Source organism: Cnephaeus nilssonii, assembly GCF_951640355.1.
Source record: "Cnephaeus nilssonii genome assembly, chromosome: 6".
NCBI lineage: Eukaryota > Metazoa > Chordata > Mammalia > Chiroptera > Vespertilionidae > Cnephaeus > Cnephaeus nilssonii.
The window spans coordinates 17,926,519-17,945,732 of record NC_137077.1 but is presented as its reverse complement, the minus strand read 5'-3'; the positions used below and the strand labels follow the sequence as shown (position 1 = coordinate 17,945,732).

At 40.5% G+C, this 19,214-nt stretch overlaps 1 protein-coding gene across 1 annotated transcript in view; it reads left to right on the top strand.

The window, feature by feature from the left end:
- Positions 1–19,214, top strand: part of CFAP54 (cilia and flagella associated protein 54) — a gene marked incomplete at both ends in the record, with an annotated part of 248,988 nt that overhangs the window by 161,360 nt on the left and 68,414 nt on the right. Inside the window, 6 exon segments of the mRNA XM_079775504.1 lie at positions 3,692–3,861; positions 11,159–11,264; positions 14,061–14,208; positions 15,671–15,828; positions 15,999–16,178; positions 16,292–16,418. Of these exon segments, the coding sequence (XP_079631630.1) occupies positions 3,692–3,861; positions 11,159–11,264; positions 14,061–14,208; positions 15,671–15,828; positions 15,999–16,178; positions 16,292–16,418 (889 nt within the window).

The window sequence follows — 19,214 nt, the reverse complement described above, 5'->3', positions numbered from 1 at the left end:
GGTCCGACAGTCTGATCTATGCTTCCTTGTCTCCGGAAGGCAAATGAATCAGTCTGTAGTGAGTTTCTTTCTGGGCCAACAGTTCTTTTGAGTCCCAATTTCAATGTCAAACAGTTCCTTATGTGTACATGTCAGCAATGATATTTCAGTTCTGGATGGTGGACAAATGGTGGTAATGCAGGTCCGACCCTCTCTGGTTTGGTCCTGGGCAACCTGCAGTGTCACACAGCTGTTCACTGCTAGTATGGCAAGGCATCGTCAGCATCTTCCATCTCTGGACTGTTTCTTTTCTGTCTTCATGGCTGGAGTAGTCCTTTCAATTCCTCTCTGTTGCAGGAATCCACATGGTCTCGGAGTTGTTTTCTGAAAATATACAAACATATTCTCGACCAAAAGTTAATAAAGGAATATTTTCTATAAATTTGACTTGCGATCCTTTTTCATTTTTTGCCCAAATGATTTTCCTTTGGCTTGTTTTGACACCATGTATGTTTTACATGGGTGTCTTTCTGTTAGCATTACAAATGAAAGTTAATTTTCTAAAGTAAAAATTTTCTAGATGTAATTTACTTACAGGATATTTTTCCTTACATGATATTCTTCTACTATCCCCCCTTTTTTGATTTAAATATTAGGAGGCTTTTGGAAATTTTATAATGTAGTCTTGATAGCTTTTAAATTTTAATTTTTTGCACTAAAATATGACTGCTTTAGGTTCATTACATGTTATGCAATTTTACCATGAGATGAACTACCAATAAAAATTTTAGTTAACATTTTAGGAACAGCTTTTTGTCCAGTACAATTAATTTTTGTAGAATATTTGCTTATTTCAATTAGACGATTTAAATTAGCCTGAAAAGTTGACTACTATTTTACTGTCAAATTTAATACTCTAACAATCTTATTTTATCCTGTAAATATTAGTGGAAAGGATTATTTGCCTTCTTGAGTAGGCCCTGAGCATTCCTGGTGCTAGGCTGGATTTAGATATCAAAAACCCACTTCCCCACACCATGGATATAAGACAACTCAAACAAGTCTTGTTGCAGTGAGAGGGCAGCTGCTGTTGGCCAAGTCTCTGTCTGTTACCTGGGTCCCGATTTGAGCTGGGCATGGGAAGCTAAGCAGCCATGGGGGCAGGAGACCTCCCTCAGAAGGGGTGAGGGTTCATGCCCCTGAAAAGTTGGGGGATAAGGGTCTGTGCCCCACCTCTCTTGACCCCCAAGTTCTCTCCTGATGGCCCCTCTGCAACTGTGCCTGTCTTAGGTTGTTCCTTCCCTGAGGAATCTTACCCGTCTCTGGCTAACCAGCAATCCTCTGGGGCCAAGCAGGGTGATGTGAGGTTCAGTTCTGTCTCCTTGGTAGCCTATGCCCCCGTGGCCTCCACGCCCAGCACCTGCCTTGGGATCCCCTAGCCTGCTGGCAGGGCCCCAGCACTGATCGCATATCTTGGGGAACCCGGGTTTCTTCTCCAGGGAGGGCCCACTGGGCGAGAGACAGATCCATGGTACCAGCCACCACGTGGCTTCAACCTCGGCATAAACAGAAAGCTCAGGCAACAGCTGTGGGCAATTGGATTGTGAGAAGAGGGTCCCTCTTGGCCAAAAGGGCAAGAGGGGCCAATATAGACTGCTCAGGTGCCTTCCCAGGGGGCCTTCTACACAATGGAAGGGATTAAATCCTTACATGTCCTTTTTAAATTGCTGCCAGACATTCAAAGAATTAGTTTGTAAGTTAGTTTGGGATAATTGTATATTATGCTGTTGTAATTCTAAAATATCAAGAGATGTGTTACCTTTGTTTCCAAGCACCAAAAAGATGATTTTTTTATTGATTCCCAAGGGTGCGAGGTACTATTATAGGTAATGGGGGTAACACAAGTCTGGGAAAAATTATAATGACATTGGAGAATAATATCATGTAAGGATATTCTTTGCTCTAGGCCATGGCAATTCCATTTCAAACTGGCTGTCAATTTCTTTTTGTATAGACAAGGTCTTAGTTATATTTTCTGCACCTCTCCCAGGAGCAAGTAGTGATAGTCCCTTCCTTTGGTGTCCACACAAGCCAGAAACCTTTCTTTAATTTTACACACAAACGGACAGTGGTTTGATTTTGTGTCATACAAAAGGGAAGCTGGGTGGAGACCCCTGTGTAATTATACTTCCTTGCCCCACCCATGGTCCTCCTGGATGACCAAGGTGTTTGGTATTATTGGTGACTACATTAGGCGGGGGATCAGCCCATGTAAGGGCTCTTACCCATGAAGGGTCAGGAACATAAGTCCAAAATACTTCTCCATTTGCCCCAGGTATATTACCGTACAGCTGATGACTGCTAGCATGGTAAGAAAGACGTTCTCAGACATTCTTGGGTTTCTGGTTACCTCACAATTTCTTTTTTATATTTTTAATTTTTAATTTTTAAAATTATTATTATTATTATATATTTTTTTTACATATGTGTCCTTATTCCCCCATTACCCCCACCCCCCACTCATGCCCCACCCCCCTGTTGTTTGTGTCCATTGATTAGGCTCATATGCATGCATATAAGTCCTTTGGTTGATCTCTCCCCTTTACCCCCACTGTCCCCTACCTTCCCTGAGGTTTGACGTTCTGATTGTTAACCATCATCATATAAATTGGCCTAGAACTTGTATAATATTTGCTGCTCTATACAAACAAGATTTTAGAGGCCCATTCCCTGAAAGCTTGGTTAGTCCCTTACTATTTTGCCATGTCAGGTTGCTCTTTACTATGGATTGCCTACTCCAAAGTCTCATTATCTTCACATTGCTAGTTATGTGACCACAGCTTAACTTGAAATGCAGTTGGTTCCGATTATTCACAGATTCAGTATTTGCTAATTTGCCAATACTAAAATTTATATTTGTAACCCCAAATCAGTAGTTATGGCTCTTTTGTGGTCGTTTGTGGACATGGGCAGAGCATAGAGAAATGTGACTTGCCCAGCACACACATTCCCAGCTGGGCCTAACAAGGCAATGCTCTGAGTTTTTGTTTACTTTCGCATACTATAAACAAATATCTCTTTCATGGTCTATTTATGGTCACATCTTTGGAATTTTCGGTTGCTGATTTTATTATTTAAAATGACCCACAACTCTAGTCCTAAAGAGCTGTTTAGTGTTTCTAAATGCAAGAGGGCTGTGATGTGCCTTATGGAAAAAATAAGTTGTTTCAGTCAGGCATTATTTATAGAACTATTGGTTGTGAGTTCAGGGTTAATGCATCTATAATGTATATTAAATAATGTGTGTAAACACACATTGAACAAAGTTACGTATTGACCAGTTGACAAAAATGTTGTGACCAGAAGCTCCCAGGAACCTATCTCTGTATTTCCCTTAGGAACAGTGGTTTTCATTATTTTGATAATTCAGTGTTTTCAGTAACTTTCTTGACCATAACTACTGTAAATAATCATGTATGTGATAGGTTGTACATACAACAAAGGGTAACAGTTGTACATGTTTATTTTTGCCATGACCTGCCTTTTCATTCTCTGTTGCTTTTGTGCTGTTCATTGATGATAATGTTCAAATTTCCTTTTTGGTCTTCCATTGGTAGTTATTTCAGCACAAAAAATATTTGGTGAATAATAATGAGACATTACTTGTATTATTTCTGAACTTATGCAATTGTGTGGTCTTCTTCTTTTTCAGTCAATTTTACTGACAGAAGCTGAAGACAGGCTGAACTCCCTGGTGTCAGAGATGGAGCAGCCAGGCCAGAAGGGCCTTGCCCAGTGCTCTGCAGGCCAGCTGGAGATTGTGGTGCAGGCCCGGCTTCAGCTCGCCGCCATCGCCCTGCAGAGACACCGGGCAGCGTACAGGTGAGTCTGTGCACAGAGGAGTTTCTTCTTCCCCATAATCTGATAAATTTTATAAATTCCTAGATTAATAGAGCCTACTCATTTTTTATTTTTCAAGGTAGTTTTAACATTATTATTCTTAAAATTACAGATTACAATTTTGGTTTTTTAAAATCTTCTTAACTTTCTTTATGATATTGAAATTCCATGCATTCAACTCCATGAATTAGATTCAGAATTTGGAAGGGGAGTTAATTTTTAGATGGACATTCTCTTCAAAAAGGAGAAGGCCCTGGCCAATGTGGCTCTGTTGGAGTGTCATCCCATACCCTGAAGGGTCGCAGGTTCGATTCCGGATAAGGGCACATAACTGGGTTGTGGGTTCAGTTCCAGTTGGAGTGGGTACAGGAGGCAACCATTCAATGTTTCTTTCTCTCCCTCCCTTCCTCTCTCTAAAATCAATGAACATGTCCTCGGGTGAGGATTATAATAATAATCATGAAGGAGAAGTCCATCTGCAGCTTTTGTAAAGAGGCAATCAATTCAGCAGAAATCCCTTTTGTTTTGATTGGAAACATAAAATCATCTCATCACTGTGAGCCTTGATTGAAGGCCATTCTGTGATTAACCATATCTAAATTAGATTTTATGCTAGAGACAGTCTAGGTTTTGGAAATTTGTAATTTTTGTGGTCTCTAAGCAGTGATGAAAATCCATAAAGTCTTCTTGGAGCAGTGATTCTCACAGTGTGGTCTGTAGATCTCTAGGGGTGTCCCTAAGATCCTTTCAGGGGTCTGTAAGGTTAAAACTTTTTATAATAAAACTAAGATGTGATTGTCCTTCTTGTGTTGTTACTTGCACTGAAGATGCAAAAGCAACAGTGGTAAAACTTCTGGCATCTTTCCATGAGTCAAAGCCGTGGCCATACTTGTAGTTATCACATATTTCACTGCCACACACTTGAAATAAAAAAAGGCCAGTTAACTTAAGAATGCCTTTCATGAAGCAGTAGAATCTGTTACATTTATAAATCCCTATCCTTGAATCTATTTTTAATATTCTGTAGGAATGTTAAATGGGAAATACACCTAGAGCACTTTTATTGTGCATCAAAGGTTAATAGTTGTCTTGAGAAAGCCGAACCAGCTGTTCTTTTATTCATGGAATATTTTTTTATTTGAAAAAAGGAAAAAACACCCTGCAAAATATGGTTATTCAAACTTGAATATTTGACAGGCATTTTATTGAAAAGGAGCAAAATGGACAAGCTACTTCTAGGAAAACAACTAATAAATAGTATTTATTATTATTATTATTTTTTTAGCAATCATAACATCTAACCTTTCATAGGAAAAGTAGAATTTTGGAAAATTTGTATTTGCCACCATGAACTTGACAGTTTTGTAATGCTTAGATTTTTTGAAAGAGATTGGTAGTAATGTTAACAAGTATCATTTCTAAAATTGTATAATGAAGTGTTTCAACATTAAGGGGATCTTCATGCTCAAGAAGTTAATGTTTTCCAAATGACCAGTGCATGATGTTCCAAAATCCTAATTAACAAGATAGACTAGTGATTTGTAACCTTTTTTGTCCATGGCTCATATAAACTAATTTCTAAAATTCTGCAGCACACCAAAAAAAAAAAAAATTTTGTTGACCAAAAATTAGCTATAATTTTGATTGATTAAAAAAATAGTAGTTACTACTATTTTGCTCCAAAGAGACTAAAAAAAATCTAGTAACACCCGTAGAGATTCTCCTACCCTTGTATTTAAGAATTTTTGGTACAAGGAATTAACCAATCAGATGCATCCTTATTATGCAGCATGACCAATAAGATACAACTCTATTAAGACCTATATATTTATGGTTCAAGACAGAGAATTCATACCATACAGTTATTGTTATATTGGCTGTTGTCATTTTTTATTTGACAAGGGAAAAGAGGTCAGTGCCCCTGACTAAATAGTCAGGTATTGCATATTTTAAAAATTCTTGCTGCACTCCAGTTGAAAATTGCTGAGATAGACCAATAGGTTTTGATATAAGGGACTAGGAAAAGTTCATCAGTGTGTGGTATTAGATCCCACATTGTAACAAACTTTTAAGAAATTATCACTTACCACATTTTAGTATAGCATCAAAGAATAATATTCACAAATATTCAAAGAAGTTATTAAAATACTCCTCCCATTTCTAATGACTCTCTGTGCAACCTAGTCTTCTTCATATACTTAAGCCAAAACAGTATGCCACAACATACTGAAAGTAAAAGCACATAAAAAAGTCTATTAAGAAGATTTTCTCTTAAGCCAGACATTAGATTTGCAAAAAAAAAAAAAAAAAAAAAAAAAAGTGAAAACAATGGAATTCTTCTCACTAATTTCTTGATGTTTTGGAAAATATCGTTGTTTTTCTTTTCTTTTTTTAAAAATCCTCACTCGAGTAAATGTTTTTATTGATTTGAGAGAGAGAGAGAGAGAGAGAGGGGGGGGGGGGGAAAGAGAGAGAGAGAGCCGAAACTGGTTTGGCTCAGTGGATAGAGCGTCGGCCTGCGGACTCAAGGGTCCCAGGTTCGATTCCGGTCAAGGGCATGTACCTTGGTTGCAGGCACATCCCCGGTGGGAGGTGTGCAGGAGGCAGCTGATCGATGTTTCTCTCTCATCGATGTTTCTAGCTCTCTATCCCTCTCTCTCTTCCTCTCTGTAAAAAATCAATAAAATATATTTTTTTAAAAAAGAGAGAGAGAGAGAGAGAGAGAGATCCATGTGAGAGAGAAACATCAATCAATTGCCACCTGTACACATCAGACTGGGGACTGAATCTGCAACCTAGGTATGTGCCCTGACTGAGAATTGAATATGGAACCTTTTGGTATACAGGACGACACTCAAAGCAACTGAGCCACCCAACCAGGGCAGTTGTTTTTATTAAAATGCATTATTATATTAGCATGTAATGAGTTTATTGTTTTTATTTTAAAACAAATTAATAAATACTCATGAAGTTAAAATTTTCTCAGCTTAAGTTCTAATATGATAAATATTGATGGAGCCCTTTGGGGTTCTCAATAATTGTAAGGGTATAAATGAGTGCTGACATTTTTAAAAAGCTTGGGAAGTATTGTTACATTTATGCCTGTCTTTTAAAAAATTAAAAATATATTTTATAGATTTCAGAGAGGAAGGGAGAAGGAGAGAGAGAGAGAAACATCCATGATAAGAGAGAATCACTGATAGGCTTCCTCCTGCATGCCCAACACTGGAGACTGAGCCTGTAACCTGGGAATGTGCCCTGACCAGAATCAAACCATGAAGATCTCCTGGTTCATAGGTCGATGCTCAACCACTGAGCCACGCAGGCTTGGCTATGCCTGTCTTTATGAATCCTATGGTAGTTGATTGATGATAAAATAGGCCTTGCATTATAATATATTATTTTCTTCTTTGAAGTTAGAAGAGAGAAGGAACTTTTACTGTATAATTTCCTATAGAAAATATACGATATGTGAACATATCTAAATATGTGTTTTTAGATAGGTATGACAATAAAATTTATGATTCTATGATTTCCTGTAGAAGCATATGGAAAATATAGAACTCTTTTCTTCCATGGTGTCCCACACAGCAACAGCAGCCTTCATCCTTTTCCCAGCTCTCTACATATCTTAGACCCTTTGGCATGGAGGACATGAGTGATTTTTTTTAGGGAAGAAGGAAATTAGAAACTAATAATTACCAAATGGCCACTGAAAGGAGTGTTACAATAGAACTTGAATTTGAAGACCAGATAGAACATGCAAATAATGTGCAAGTGTATCAGAATCACTCCTATTTTAAATACATCAACCTGGCCCTTGGGACAAAACCTGCAAAACTTTCAAATTATTGCCTTTTTTTTTTTTTGCAGCAGAGGTGTCATTTGGGGAAGCCTACTGTCAGGATGAATGAGTTTCTCTTAGGTGAACTTTACCCCCCATGAGCTTCTGTTTGGGAGCTGCTGAAAGTGTTGGACAGTCTCTTTCCCAAATGAGGGTTAGCTTGACATTTCATGATACTTCTAATATAATTACGTGTCAAGGAAATTGAAAGGCACACTCCCTAGAGTGGCAGGTAAAGTGAGCCGCATGGATTTTAGGAGAACAAACTGACCACTTTTGCCATGAATGGTAATAAGAAATAAATGGGATCAAAATTATTCAAATGATATTTCTACTTGTTAGGGTTGCCTCTCTCAGAATCCTGTCTTTTTTTTGTTTTTAAATAAGTGTTCCTGTCTATCCTTCTTTCTATTTAATTTATTGTCTAAATGGGATAACATCTGAGCCTGTTAATTTTGTGTCAGAATGAAACTTCCTTCCTTTGGGATTTTAGACTGTTTATAGTGGGTAATCCTTCCACACTCTGTCTTTCGTGTGGAGAAGAGAAACTAGAAATTTTCCATTTTGCAACTAAGTAGCGCCAGGTGGATTAGTCCATAGTAATACCAAGAAGATTAGTACATACTAGTATGCTTTATTTTATTTATTAAGTTTTTGGGTCAGCAAGATTTGAAGCCTCATACCTCATTTCTCTCTTTTTTAAAAAAAATATTTTTATTGATTTCAAAGAGGAAGGGAGAGGGAGAGAAACATCAATGATGAAAGAGAATCATCAATCGGCTGCCTCCTGCATGCCCCCTACTGGGGATCAAGCTGGCAACCCAGGCATGTGACCTTGACCGAAATCGAACCCGGGACTCCTCGGTCTTCAGGCCGATGCTCTATCCACTGAGCCAAACCAGCAAGGGTTCTCATACCTCATTTCTCTTGATATCAAAATTTGGGCTTCTAATTCAGAAGCATGGGTTGAGCACGCCTTATTCCCCACAGGGTCTAGTAGCCATCCTGTGCTAACCTCTGAAGCTACCCAGTAAACAAGGTGTCATAGAAACACACGTGGATCCTTGAGGGAGGAGGTTGTTGGGGAGTGGAATTTTCATACCTTTATACATAATGCATCAGTGTTACATTTTTCTTGTTTTCTTGCTTGTTTGTTTAGTTTTACTTTAAATAAAAACCAGTAAGTTTATATAATCAGAAACAATTCATTAGTCTACCAATATCTATGCCATTTTAATGACTCAGTAGAACCTTGGAAATTTAAAAATCAATAATTGCACAAAGTTTCTCATATCCAAAGACCTTAGATTTGTTCCTGGCCCATAGCAGGTGCTCAACCCATATTTTTTAACAAATGGAAGAATACATCATTGAATCCTTATAATAATCCCATTTCAATACTCTGGGAGCCTACAAACAGAGACTATACCTTCTCCCAAGCATGCGTGGACAGTGACAAAGTTGGTCATATACTAGGCCAGAAACCTCAGTAACCAACCCGAATGAGGAGGTGTACTGAACATAGTCCAAGGACACAGGAAGCCTCTGGAATGTGTATGGGGGAAGTGTCATGTTCTGATTTATATCTTGATGTGATTGCTGGGGTTGCTATCTGGAGACCATGACTGCAGGGGCTAGAGGCACAGGGGAGTCTGGTCAGGAAGCTCCTACAGCCTGGAGATGATGATGGCTTGGGCAGAGGACTTAGCTGTGGAGGAGGTAAGGTGAGGGGCTGCTGGCTGGTGTCCATATTTCAAAGTTGAAGCTGACAGAGCTTGTTGGTGGGTTGAACATAGAGTGTGAGTTAAAGAGGAAGCAATGGTGATTCTGAGCTCTGCCTGTGGGATGGAGGACAGACAGAGTTTGGTGGAGGAGGTGGAAGCAAGAGGAGCTGCTTTTAATCTATTCTGCTAGTTTCCTAGGGCTGCCTTAACAAAGGACCCAAAACTGGGTGGCTTAAAACAATCCAGTTTTATTGTTTCACAGTTTTGGAGGATAGAAGTCCAAAATCCAAGTGTTAGTAGGGCCATGCTCTTTCTGACAGCTCCAGGTAGGGAGAGCCCTGCCTTGCTTTTTCTAGTTTCTGATTTTGCCAACAATATTTGGCTTATAGATGCATCACTCCAATACATGGCCTTCCTCTTCCTGTGTGTGTTCACATCCTCTTCCCTCTATGGATATTTCTCTCTCTGTCCAAACTTCTTGTTTTAGGTACATCAGTCAAATTAGAATAGGATCCATCCTAATGACATAGTTTTAATTTGATTTCCTCAGATAATTATTCTGAGGTACTAAGATTTAGGATGTCAACATATCTTTCTGGCAGCACACAATTCAACCTATAACACCTGTTAAGTGTGGTTGTCAATTAACTGTTCAAGTGGAGAATTAGATAGGTGGGTGTATTGTCCATTTGGATTTCATCCCATCTTTCTTCCATGTTATAAATAGCACTATGATAAGTATCTTCAGCTATATAGACTGTTCTGTATTTCTTTCTTGTTTTTAAAACATATTTTTATTTATTTCAGAGAGTGGGGGGGAGAGATAGAAACATCAATGATGAGAATCATTGATTTGGCTGCCTCCTGCATGCCCCCTACTGGGGTTCAAGCCTGAACCCAGGCATGCACCCTGACTGGGAATCTAACTGTTACCTCCTGGTTCATAGGTCAACACTCAACTACCAAGCCACACCTGGCCGGGCGGATTGTTCTGTATTTCAAATTTTGTTTGGGGATAGATTTTCAAAAGAAGAAGCCTCTTGAGATGTATATTATCTAAATATTTTGAAAAGGGTGATGTCAATTATAAATTTATTATTCTGGAGGGGAGGAGGATATAATGGTCTAAACTGCAGACAATCATATGTATAAAATGATAAATAAGAAGAATTTCTATTTCCTGGCTTCTACTTTCTTAATTTAGTACATTTCCCTTCTCACTAGACACTGATTCAACAATAATTCAGCTTTAGAGTTTCTAAGTAGATAGCATTAAGTAACAATATTATAACTAACCTCAAAAAGCTGGAGAACCTCATTCTGATTTATTTAAATGCACATTTGCTCATTTTATTAGTGATATTGTCAGTAAATTTTGTTTTAAATCTTGGAAACTTTTATTTATTCATTCTTGCATTCACTCACTTTCATTTTAAAATATTTTTCTGGTTCTACTAGTATTCTGTCCCAGATACTAGGTTCTGGGTTCCAACAGGGAATGAGACAGATGAGCTGTAGAGCAGTTTATACACAATTAAACAGTGTGATAAATTAGAACACATGGTTAGACCAGGGCACTATTAGGGTGCATAGAAGGCCACCAAACAGTTTTGGGGGTGAATGGGGCAGTGGGAAGGTGCTTTGGAGGAAGTAACATACAAATGCCACAAGTGTAAAACTAATAACATTTAAAATATATTCTTTATTTTAGTGTTGCAATAGTATTTTCCACACTTAAGCTTCTCCAGGATTCAAAACTTTTTCAAAAGAAGGCGGTACAAGTTGACACAGAGAGTTCCCTCTCTCTAGAAGCTTCTGTACGTATGAATTTAATGCTTATTCTTATTAATTAGTTGGATAAAAACAAAGGGATAAAGTAGAAAAAACATTGAATATGGAGTATAAAGATCTGTGTTTAAGCCCTGTTTATGCTGTTTTTAACTGGCATACCTTGGGCAAGTCTCTTAAACTTTTATAGTATTTTTAAATGTAAATCTCATTTGTGAACTGATGGAATTGGATGTATAATCACTGAAGTCCCACCAAATGTGGCAGTACAAAATTATAGGTCTGATTTCACTAGTAAATAATGTTGTTTCACTTTATTTTTCTTTTCATCTCACGTTTTTGTTACGTTAGCATTACCAGTATGACACCTGTGCTGTTTCCTACTTTGGATTTCTCATAGTTATATTCTTCCCTATTTAAGCTCTCAAATATTTTTGACAACTGGTGTTGCAAAGTATTTTAAATTTTATTGGATTTTTTATGAGATCAAGTAACTTGATAAAATAGCATTGTTTGAAATATAAAGATTCATCATGTAGAATCTTTGCTTATTATTTTAAACTAGAGGCCCAGTGCATGAATTCGTGCACAGGTGGGGTCCATCCGACCCACCCCAGAGGGAGGGGCCATGGACAGTTGGCAGGCTGGCCCCTCCCCCTATCGGGGTGGGGGGTAATTGGGGGCAGGGCCAGCTGGGAGGAGGAGCCGAGGGTGGTTGGCCAGCCAGCCCCGCCCCCTGGTCAAACTCCCAAACTCCAAGTTGAGGGGACAATTTGCATATTAGCCTTTTATTATATAGGACTAGTGACCTAGTGCACAGATTCGTGCACATTGAAAGGAAATTAGAAGGTGGCCAGCATGGCAAGACTGGGTAAGATGGGCCAGACATACCCTGGAGCCAACCTTCCATGGTCCCTCCCCAGCATCTGCAGAGTGAGCGGGGTCCCTCCAGCAGGTGGGGTCCCTCAGCCTGGCCTGCGGGGATCAGGCCGAATTCAGCACTCTGACATCCCCCAAGGGGTCCTGGAGTGAGAGAGGGCACTCTGCAAAGTTGCTGTTGTACAGAGTTTGGAACACAAATGCAAGTGTGCAGTAAACCAGATTTAGGGCCAACAGTGCCCCAGCAACAACATAACCCACTGCCGAAGGTGGAATTGCATGGCCCTGTGAGGAATCGGGTTCCCTCCTCTCTGATTTCGGGGTGCGTCACCTGAGAACTGCTGCTGCCAAGTCACTGCAGCTCAGCAGCTCCTGCATTGAGCATCTGCCCCTGGTGGTCAGTGTGCATCATAACAACCGGTTGGACCAGCAGAGGGACACTTAGCATATTAGTCTTTTATATATATAGATATTATGAATAAAATTGCTAATATTCACTGTCATTACAAGTAAGTAACACTAATTGTCCTAAGTAGAGACTCGTTTCTAACTATATTAAAAGTAATAAAAGTTCTAAAAAGCATTCTAGTTCTGAAAATTGACTTAAAGAAATGGTTGTTCATTGGGGGCTACGTTGCCTCCCCAAGAGACATTTGGCAATGTCTGGAGATGTTTTGGTTGTCACACCTAGAGGGGACGCTATTGGCATATAGTGGGTAGAGGTCAACTAAGTTACTCAACATCCTACAATGCACAGGACAGTTTCCCACGACAATTATCTGCCACACAGTGCCAGCAGTGCCAAGGCTGACAAACCCCGGTTTACTTGTGACGGGGCTTTTGGACAGTAACAGAAATTGTAGGCTCTGAGAGATTAAGGTATGTGGATGCTAATCCAACTAGACTCTTCCATTACTTGTGCCCTTGTGGTCACCATTCTGCTGCCAGGCTTCTGTTGTTCACTTCTTACCATTTCTGGGAACAGCTCACCCTCCTCTTCTGTGCTTCTCACCTGTCTATCCAGACTCCAGCCCCCTGCCCGTCCCCAGAGCTGCTCCTTGACAGCAGATACTGCTAATTGGTGGGAGATGGTGAGCTATCAGAGATGCAAAGCAGGGAATTCCTAGAACAAATGGGTGTTGGTCTGAATGACTTTGAAGTTCCCAGATTTCTAAATAGGATGGGTTGCTGCCATTCCCTGGAAAAAGCTCCCTTTGCGTCTCCCTCCCAGTAGCTCTGGTCCTGGGGCACCCTTTGTAAAGAGTATTAATAAGGATGATAGATCAATGATGTAATTTTGGGATGTGAGCAGAATATAGTGATACAACAGAGGAGATTAAGACTGTGGGCTCTAAAGTCAGAAAGACACAAGTTTGAGTCTCACCTTTGCCAAAATATGAAGTTTAAGCAAATAGATAACCTTTCAGAGACTCAGGTCTCCCATGGGTAAAACAAATAATAACTCCTCTTGGGCTTGTCAAGAGGATTAAATGAGATAATGTGTATAAAGCATGTAGCACAGTGCCTGATACATGAGGAGCACGCAATAGATATTAGCGAGTATTATTTATTATTATTCAGTCTTTCAGATGATGTTTACAAAAATTTTGAGGGCATGGAAACTGCGGATACTATCATTTGCAGTGATAAATTCAGACTGTAAGACTGTTTGTCAACAATGGGTATAGAGAGAAAAAGAAAAGCTGAAAAGCAGTAGACCAGAATGTTAATAGAGGATTGTGGGATTATGGGTGCTTTTATTTGTTTGTTTTTGTGTGTGTATTTTTTATGTTTTCTAGAATGTACAAAAATTTCTAAAATTTAAAATTTAATACTATTAAATGATATTGGATGCTTCTTTTAACTTATAGTAAGTACATTTAGCATTAGACTAGAACTTTGCCACTATTAATGTGAAGATAACCATGATTTTAATATTGTTTTAGGCCATTGAAAATAAAGATGATAATGAATTTTTAGATCCTATCTCCCTAAATTCTCGAGAATATTTCAACATTCATCTGTGGTTGAGGTGCCGCTTAGCATTGGTGACTGCGTTTGTTGCACAGATCCGTGGCATTGGAATCGTGAAAGGTACAAATATCCTATTTTCTTAATCAAAGTTTTTATAAAAAGTGATTTCATGTAGGTAACAAAGGTTTTTTTAAAATATATTTTATTGATTTTTTTACAGAGAGGAAGGGAGAGGGATAGAGAGTCAGAAACATCGATGAGAGAGAAACATCGACCAGCTGCCTCCTGCACACTCCCCACTGGGTATATGCCCGCAACCAAGGTGCATGCCCTTGACCAGAATCGAACCTGGGACCCTTGAGTCCGCAGGCCGACGCTCTGACCACTGAGCCAAACTGGTTAGGACCAGAGGTTTTTTTAATATAGATATATTTTTATTGATTTCAGAGAGGAAGAGAGAGGGAGAGATAGAAACATCAATGATGAAGGAGAATCATTGATTGGCTGCCTCCTGCATACCCCCTATTGGGGATCGAGCCCGCAACCCAGGCATGTGCTCTTGGTTGAAATCGAACCTGGAACTCAGTCCACAGGCCAACACTCTATCCACCGAGCCAAACCAGCTAGGGCGGTAACAGAGATTTTATTGGGATATATTTTATTAACATTAACATTTTATAGCTCTCTAGATTAATTTGTTTCCAGAATAAAAAATTCAGGTTCTTACGTAAGAATAATCATTTTCGCCCTAACTGGTTTGGCTCAGTGGATAGAGCGTCGGCTAGCGGACTGAAGGGTCCCAGGTTCAATTCTGGTCAAGGGCATGTACCTTGGTTGTGGGCACATCCCTAGTAGGGGGTATGTAGGAGGCAGCTGATTGATGTTTCTCACTCATCGATGTTTCTAACTCTCTATCCTTCTCCCTTCCTCTCTGTAAAACATCAGTAAAATATATTTTATAAAAAAGGATAATCATTTTCAGTAGTCCCTTGTATCACTGAAAATGGCACTTACGTTGCTGATGTATGCAAAGCAGGCAGCATAGGGTGAGGGGTCCGGAGCACAGGTTCTGGAGCCAGCTGCCTGGGTTCCAGTGCTCGGACTACCACTTCCTTGCTGTGTGACCTTGGCCAAGTCTCTCAACCCACCAATGCCTGACTTCCTTCTCTGTACAATGGAGGCAAGTGTACCTGTTTCATAGGATTATTGTTGAAATTGAATGGGTTACACTTATAAAGTTCTTAGATTACACAGGCTGGCTCACAGGAATGTTAATTCTTACAGTGATGAATAATTATCTACTTGTAAACCTATTTATCCACCCATCTCTATCAATCTCCCAAATTAAATTATCTCATGCAATGTTATTACTGGTTTTGCAGCATTTGGATACCGTAAAGTGCCTCCCCCCCAAATTACAACACATTTATTTTCAATGTCTCATGTAGTCTGTTTTCTGTCTCTTTGTATATTCCTGTTCTTCTATATTACACAATATTCCTGTGATGAATGTGGGGCATATTATGTGTATATATGTTGTTACTCTCAGTGCATTTTAAATAACTACATTTGTTTATTTTAGAAAATGATATGACAGATTACGTTAGCCTCATCAATGAAGTGTGTGTGGAGGCAGAAAGTGCAGGCGACAGGGAGCTACAGGCTGAATTCTTGATGCAAGCTGTAATCATTGGCCTACAAGAAAAGCATTTAAGGGCAGACATCATAACAAACCTTCAGGTAGGAAGGAAATTTCATTCTCGTTGATAGTTACCAAAGGATTCAGTGTAGAACAAAAGGAGAGAATTTTATATCCCATTAGTTACTGAATGCATGACAGTCAATATGGCCAGCTCTTGTTTCAGTGAATTGCAAACAATACGATCAAAGGAATAATTTTATTTTAATAGGCCATAATACATTTGCTTGAAGGAAGTGAGTTTATTTCTCCGAGATCTTATTTAACTCTGGCGAGAAGCTTGCTTTTGCTGGATGACTTAACAAGGGCAGAGAAATTCAAGGAAATGCTCTCTTCAAAAACAGAAAAATTACATTTGTTGACTCAGTCTCACAACATTCTTATTGAACAGGTAAGAGTGCTTTTGAGTTCCCAAGATTTAGAAACTTATTATTCTGTTTCTTTTTTTTTTTCCTTTATTCCAAACCACTTTAGCTAATTACTCATTACAAGTTTCTTTTACAGATGCTAACTTTTGGAGAAACAATTGAATTTCCTTCATCAAACACTGACTATGCAAGTCCATTACAGCCTTTGAAAAATGTCTATCTTCCTCATATCATGTTATTGGCCAAAACAAAAATGAGAATCGGTAAGAACACTTAAACATATATTACACTGAAGCCATTGGTGAAAAATTTTAACTTATTTTCAGGCACACTATTACCTAAGAACATTTATATGGGGCAATATTTATGAATACTCAGGCTCAATTTATTTACCAAATAGTTTTTGATTATTTACTGCGTGCCAGACTCTTTGTGAGGATCTTGGAGGTTATTTTAGATCAAACAAATGTAATCCCTGGTCTTAGTGTGGGAGACAGAAATAAACAAGTAAACACCATATAGGAGTGCATATTATATCATGGATTCATATCATATAAATATTGTATAAAATAAATACTTTAATATTTATAAAATGTAATAAAATCAATATTGTATAAAATAAAATATGTATGCGATAACAATTAGACAGGAAATCAGCAAGGATATAGAAAGCTAATATATGGTAGTGAATTAAGTATATGTATATAATTATGAATTGTTAGTGTTATGAAAGACGTGGATAAGATCTATTGATAAAGAACAAGGAAGAGATGGCTGCCCATTTAAGTAAATAGGGAAGGCCTCTCCATGGAGGTGGCATTTAACCCCACACCTTAAATGTGGGTCACTAAGTATGCATTGTAGAGGCAGAAGGAGCAGTGAGTTGTAGGCTCGAGGTCAGGACGAGCTGGGCATGTTCTGGAACTGTAGTGAGACAAGGACAGACTGGACAGAGTGGGCTGGGGCAGCCCAATGGGAAGAGCTAAGCTGGGATGGTTACGTTTTCAAATACAGTCCTGGCTGCTGGGGGAAGAACAGGTCGGAGCCAACCAAAAGTGGACCTGCTTGAGTCAGTGGACCAGTCAGCAGAAAGCTCACAGCCCCTCAGAAACCCCGGAGAAACTCAGGGACGTTGTTTCCAGCTCTCTCCAGGACACCCCTCTGGTGTTTGACCCAAGGAAGCCTGCCTCTAGCTCCCAGGCTCTCCTCCAGCTCAGAGGATGAAGGTCTTGTACCACCTCTCTGTTCTAACCTGTATTTGACCAGGCCTTTTTGTTTTCTGCGTTTCTGATGCTTTGACATCTGGCGCCTTGCTATTTAGGGAGAAACTAGCCAGTAACTAGAGATTAGCACATCACTTTTCATTGAACATGCCTTTCATATGCAAACTAGCCACTCCAGAGCCCACAACCCAAACACTAATCAGCAACTTTATTGTCCTTTGCTGGGCTCTTGCACTCTGGGCCACTCTTCCCCTACCTTCATCACCCCCGGGACAGCTGGCAGACTACCAGAGCCCACTGAAATTCCTTAAACTAGCCAGTCCTAAACCAGCTGAGTCTGCTTTCCCTACCCCATCCATCCTGTCCCAGGAGAACCACAACGAAGGCTCTTGTCTGTCCACTTTCCCCCTTGCTCCCTCCACCTCTCACCAACCCTGGTGCTTCCCCGTGTGGCCCTGTGTGGGGTGCTGTGGCTCTTCTTTTTGGGGAACTACAATAAACTATCTTTTCCATGGCAATTGTCTCCTGCTCTGTGAACCTCATCCATACCTGAATAATAATGAAATCTACATTTTAAACATTACCCCTGCCTCCTGGGACCCATCAGCCTGGTGGGACCCATTTGCCTCCTGCACCAGCTGGTGATCAGCTCAGAGAGGTTAGTGGTGGGACTAGAAAGGAGAAGGGAGGGCAGCAGAGGTGCTCAAGCCATCACCTTTTCAGAACCTTTCCCCTATTTCCCTTCTGCTCCTCCTCCCCGTGATTAGTATTGATCCTTATTATTATATGACTAGAGCCCCGTGCATGAAATTCGTGCACGGGGGGGAGGGGGGGTGTCCCTCAGCCCAGCCTGCACCATCTCCAATCTGGGACCCCTCGAGGGATGTCCGACTGCCTGTTTAGGCCCAGTAGGATCGGGCCTAAACAGGCAGTCGGACATCCCTCTCACAATCCAGGACTGCTGGCTCCCAACTGCTCACCTGCCTGCCTTCTTGATTGCCCCTAACTGCTTCTGCCTGCCAGCCTGATGACCCCCTAACCACTACCCTGCCAGCCTGATTGATGCCTAACTGCCCTCCCCTGCAGGCCTGGTCACCCCTAACTGCCCTCCCCTGCAGGCTTGATTGCCCCAACTGCCCTCCCTTGCAGGTCTGGTCCCTCCCAACTGCCCTCCCCTGCTGGCCATCTTGTGGCAGCCATCTTATGTCCACATGGGGGCAGTCATCTTGTGTGTTGGAGTGATGGTCAACTTGCATATTACTCTTTTATTAGATAGGATAGAGGCCTGGTGCACGGGTGGGGGCCAGCTGGTTTGCCCTGAAGGATGTTCCGGATCAGGGTGGGGGTTTCCTTGAGGCATGGGATGGCCTGGACGAGGGGCCTGTGGTGGTTTGCAGGCTGGCCATGCCCCCTGGCAACTCAAGTGGAGGCTCTGGTATCTGGGATTTACTTATCTTCTATAATTGAAACTTTGTAGCCTTGAGCAGAGGCCAGGGCAGGCCAGGGCAGGCAGAAAGCTTGGCTTCCTCCATCACTGGGGAAACCCAAGCCTCCTGCTCTCTCCAGCTCTGTGGCTGCTGTCATTTTTGTTGGGATTTATTTTTCTTCTATAATTGAAACTTTGTAGCCTTGAGTGGAGTCCAGGGCTGGCCAGGGTGTGCGGGAAGCTTGGCTTCCTCCATTGCCAGGGAAACCCAAGCCTCCTGCTCACTCCATGGCCGCAGCCATCTTGGTTGGGTTAATTTGCATACTCGCTCCTGATTGGCTGGTGGGCATGGCTTGTGGGTGTAGTGGAGGTGCGGGCGATTTGCGGTATGGTACTCTTTTATTAGATAG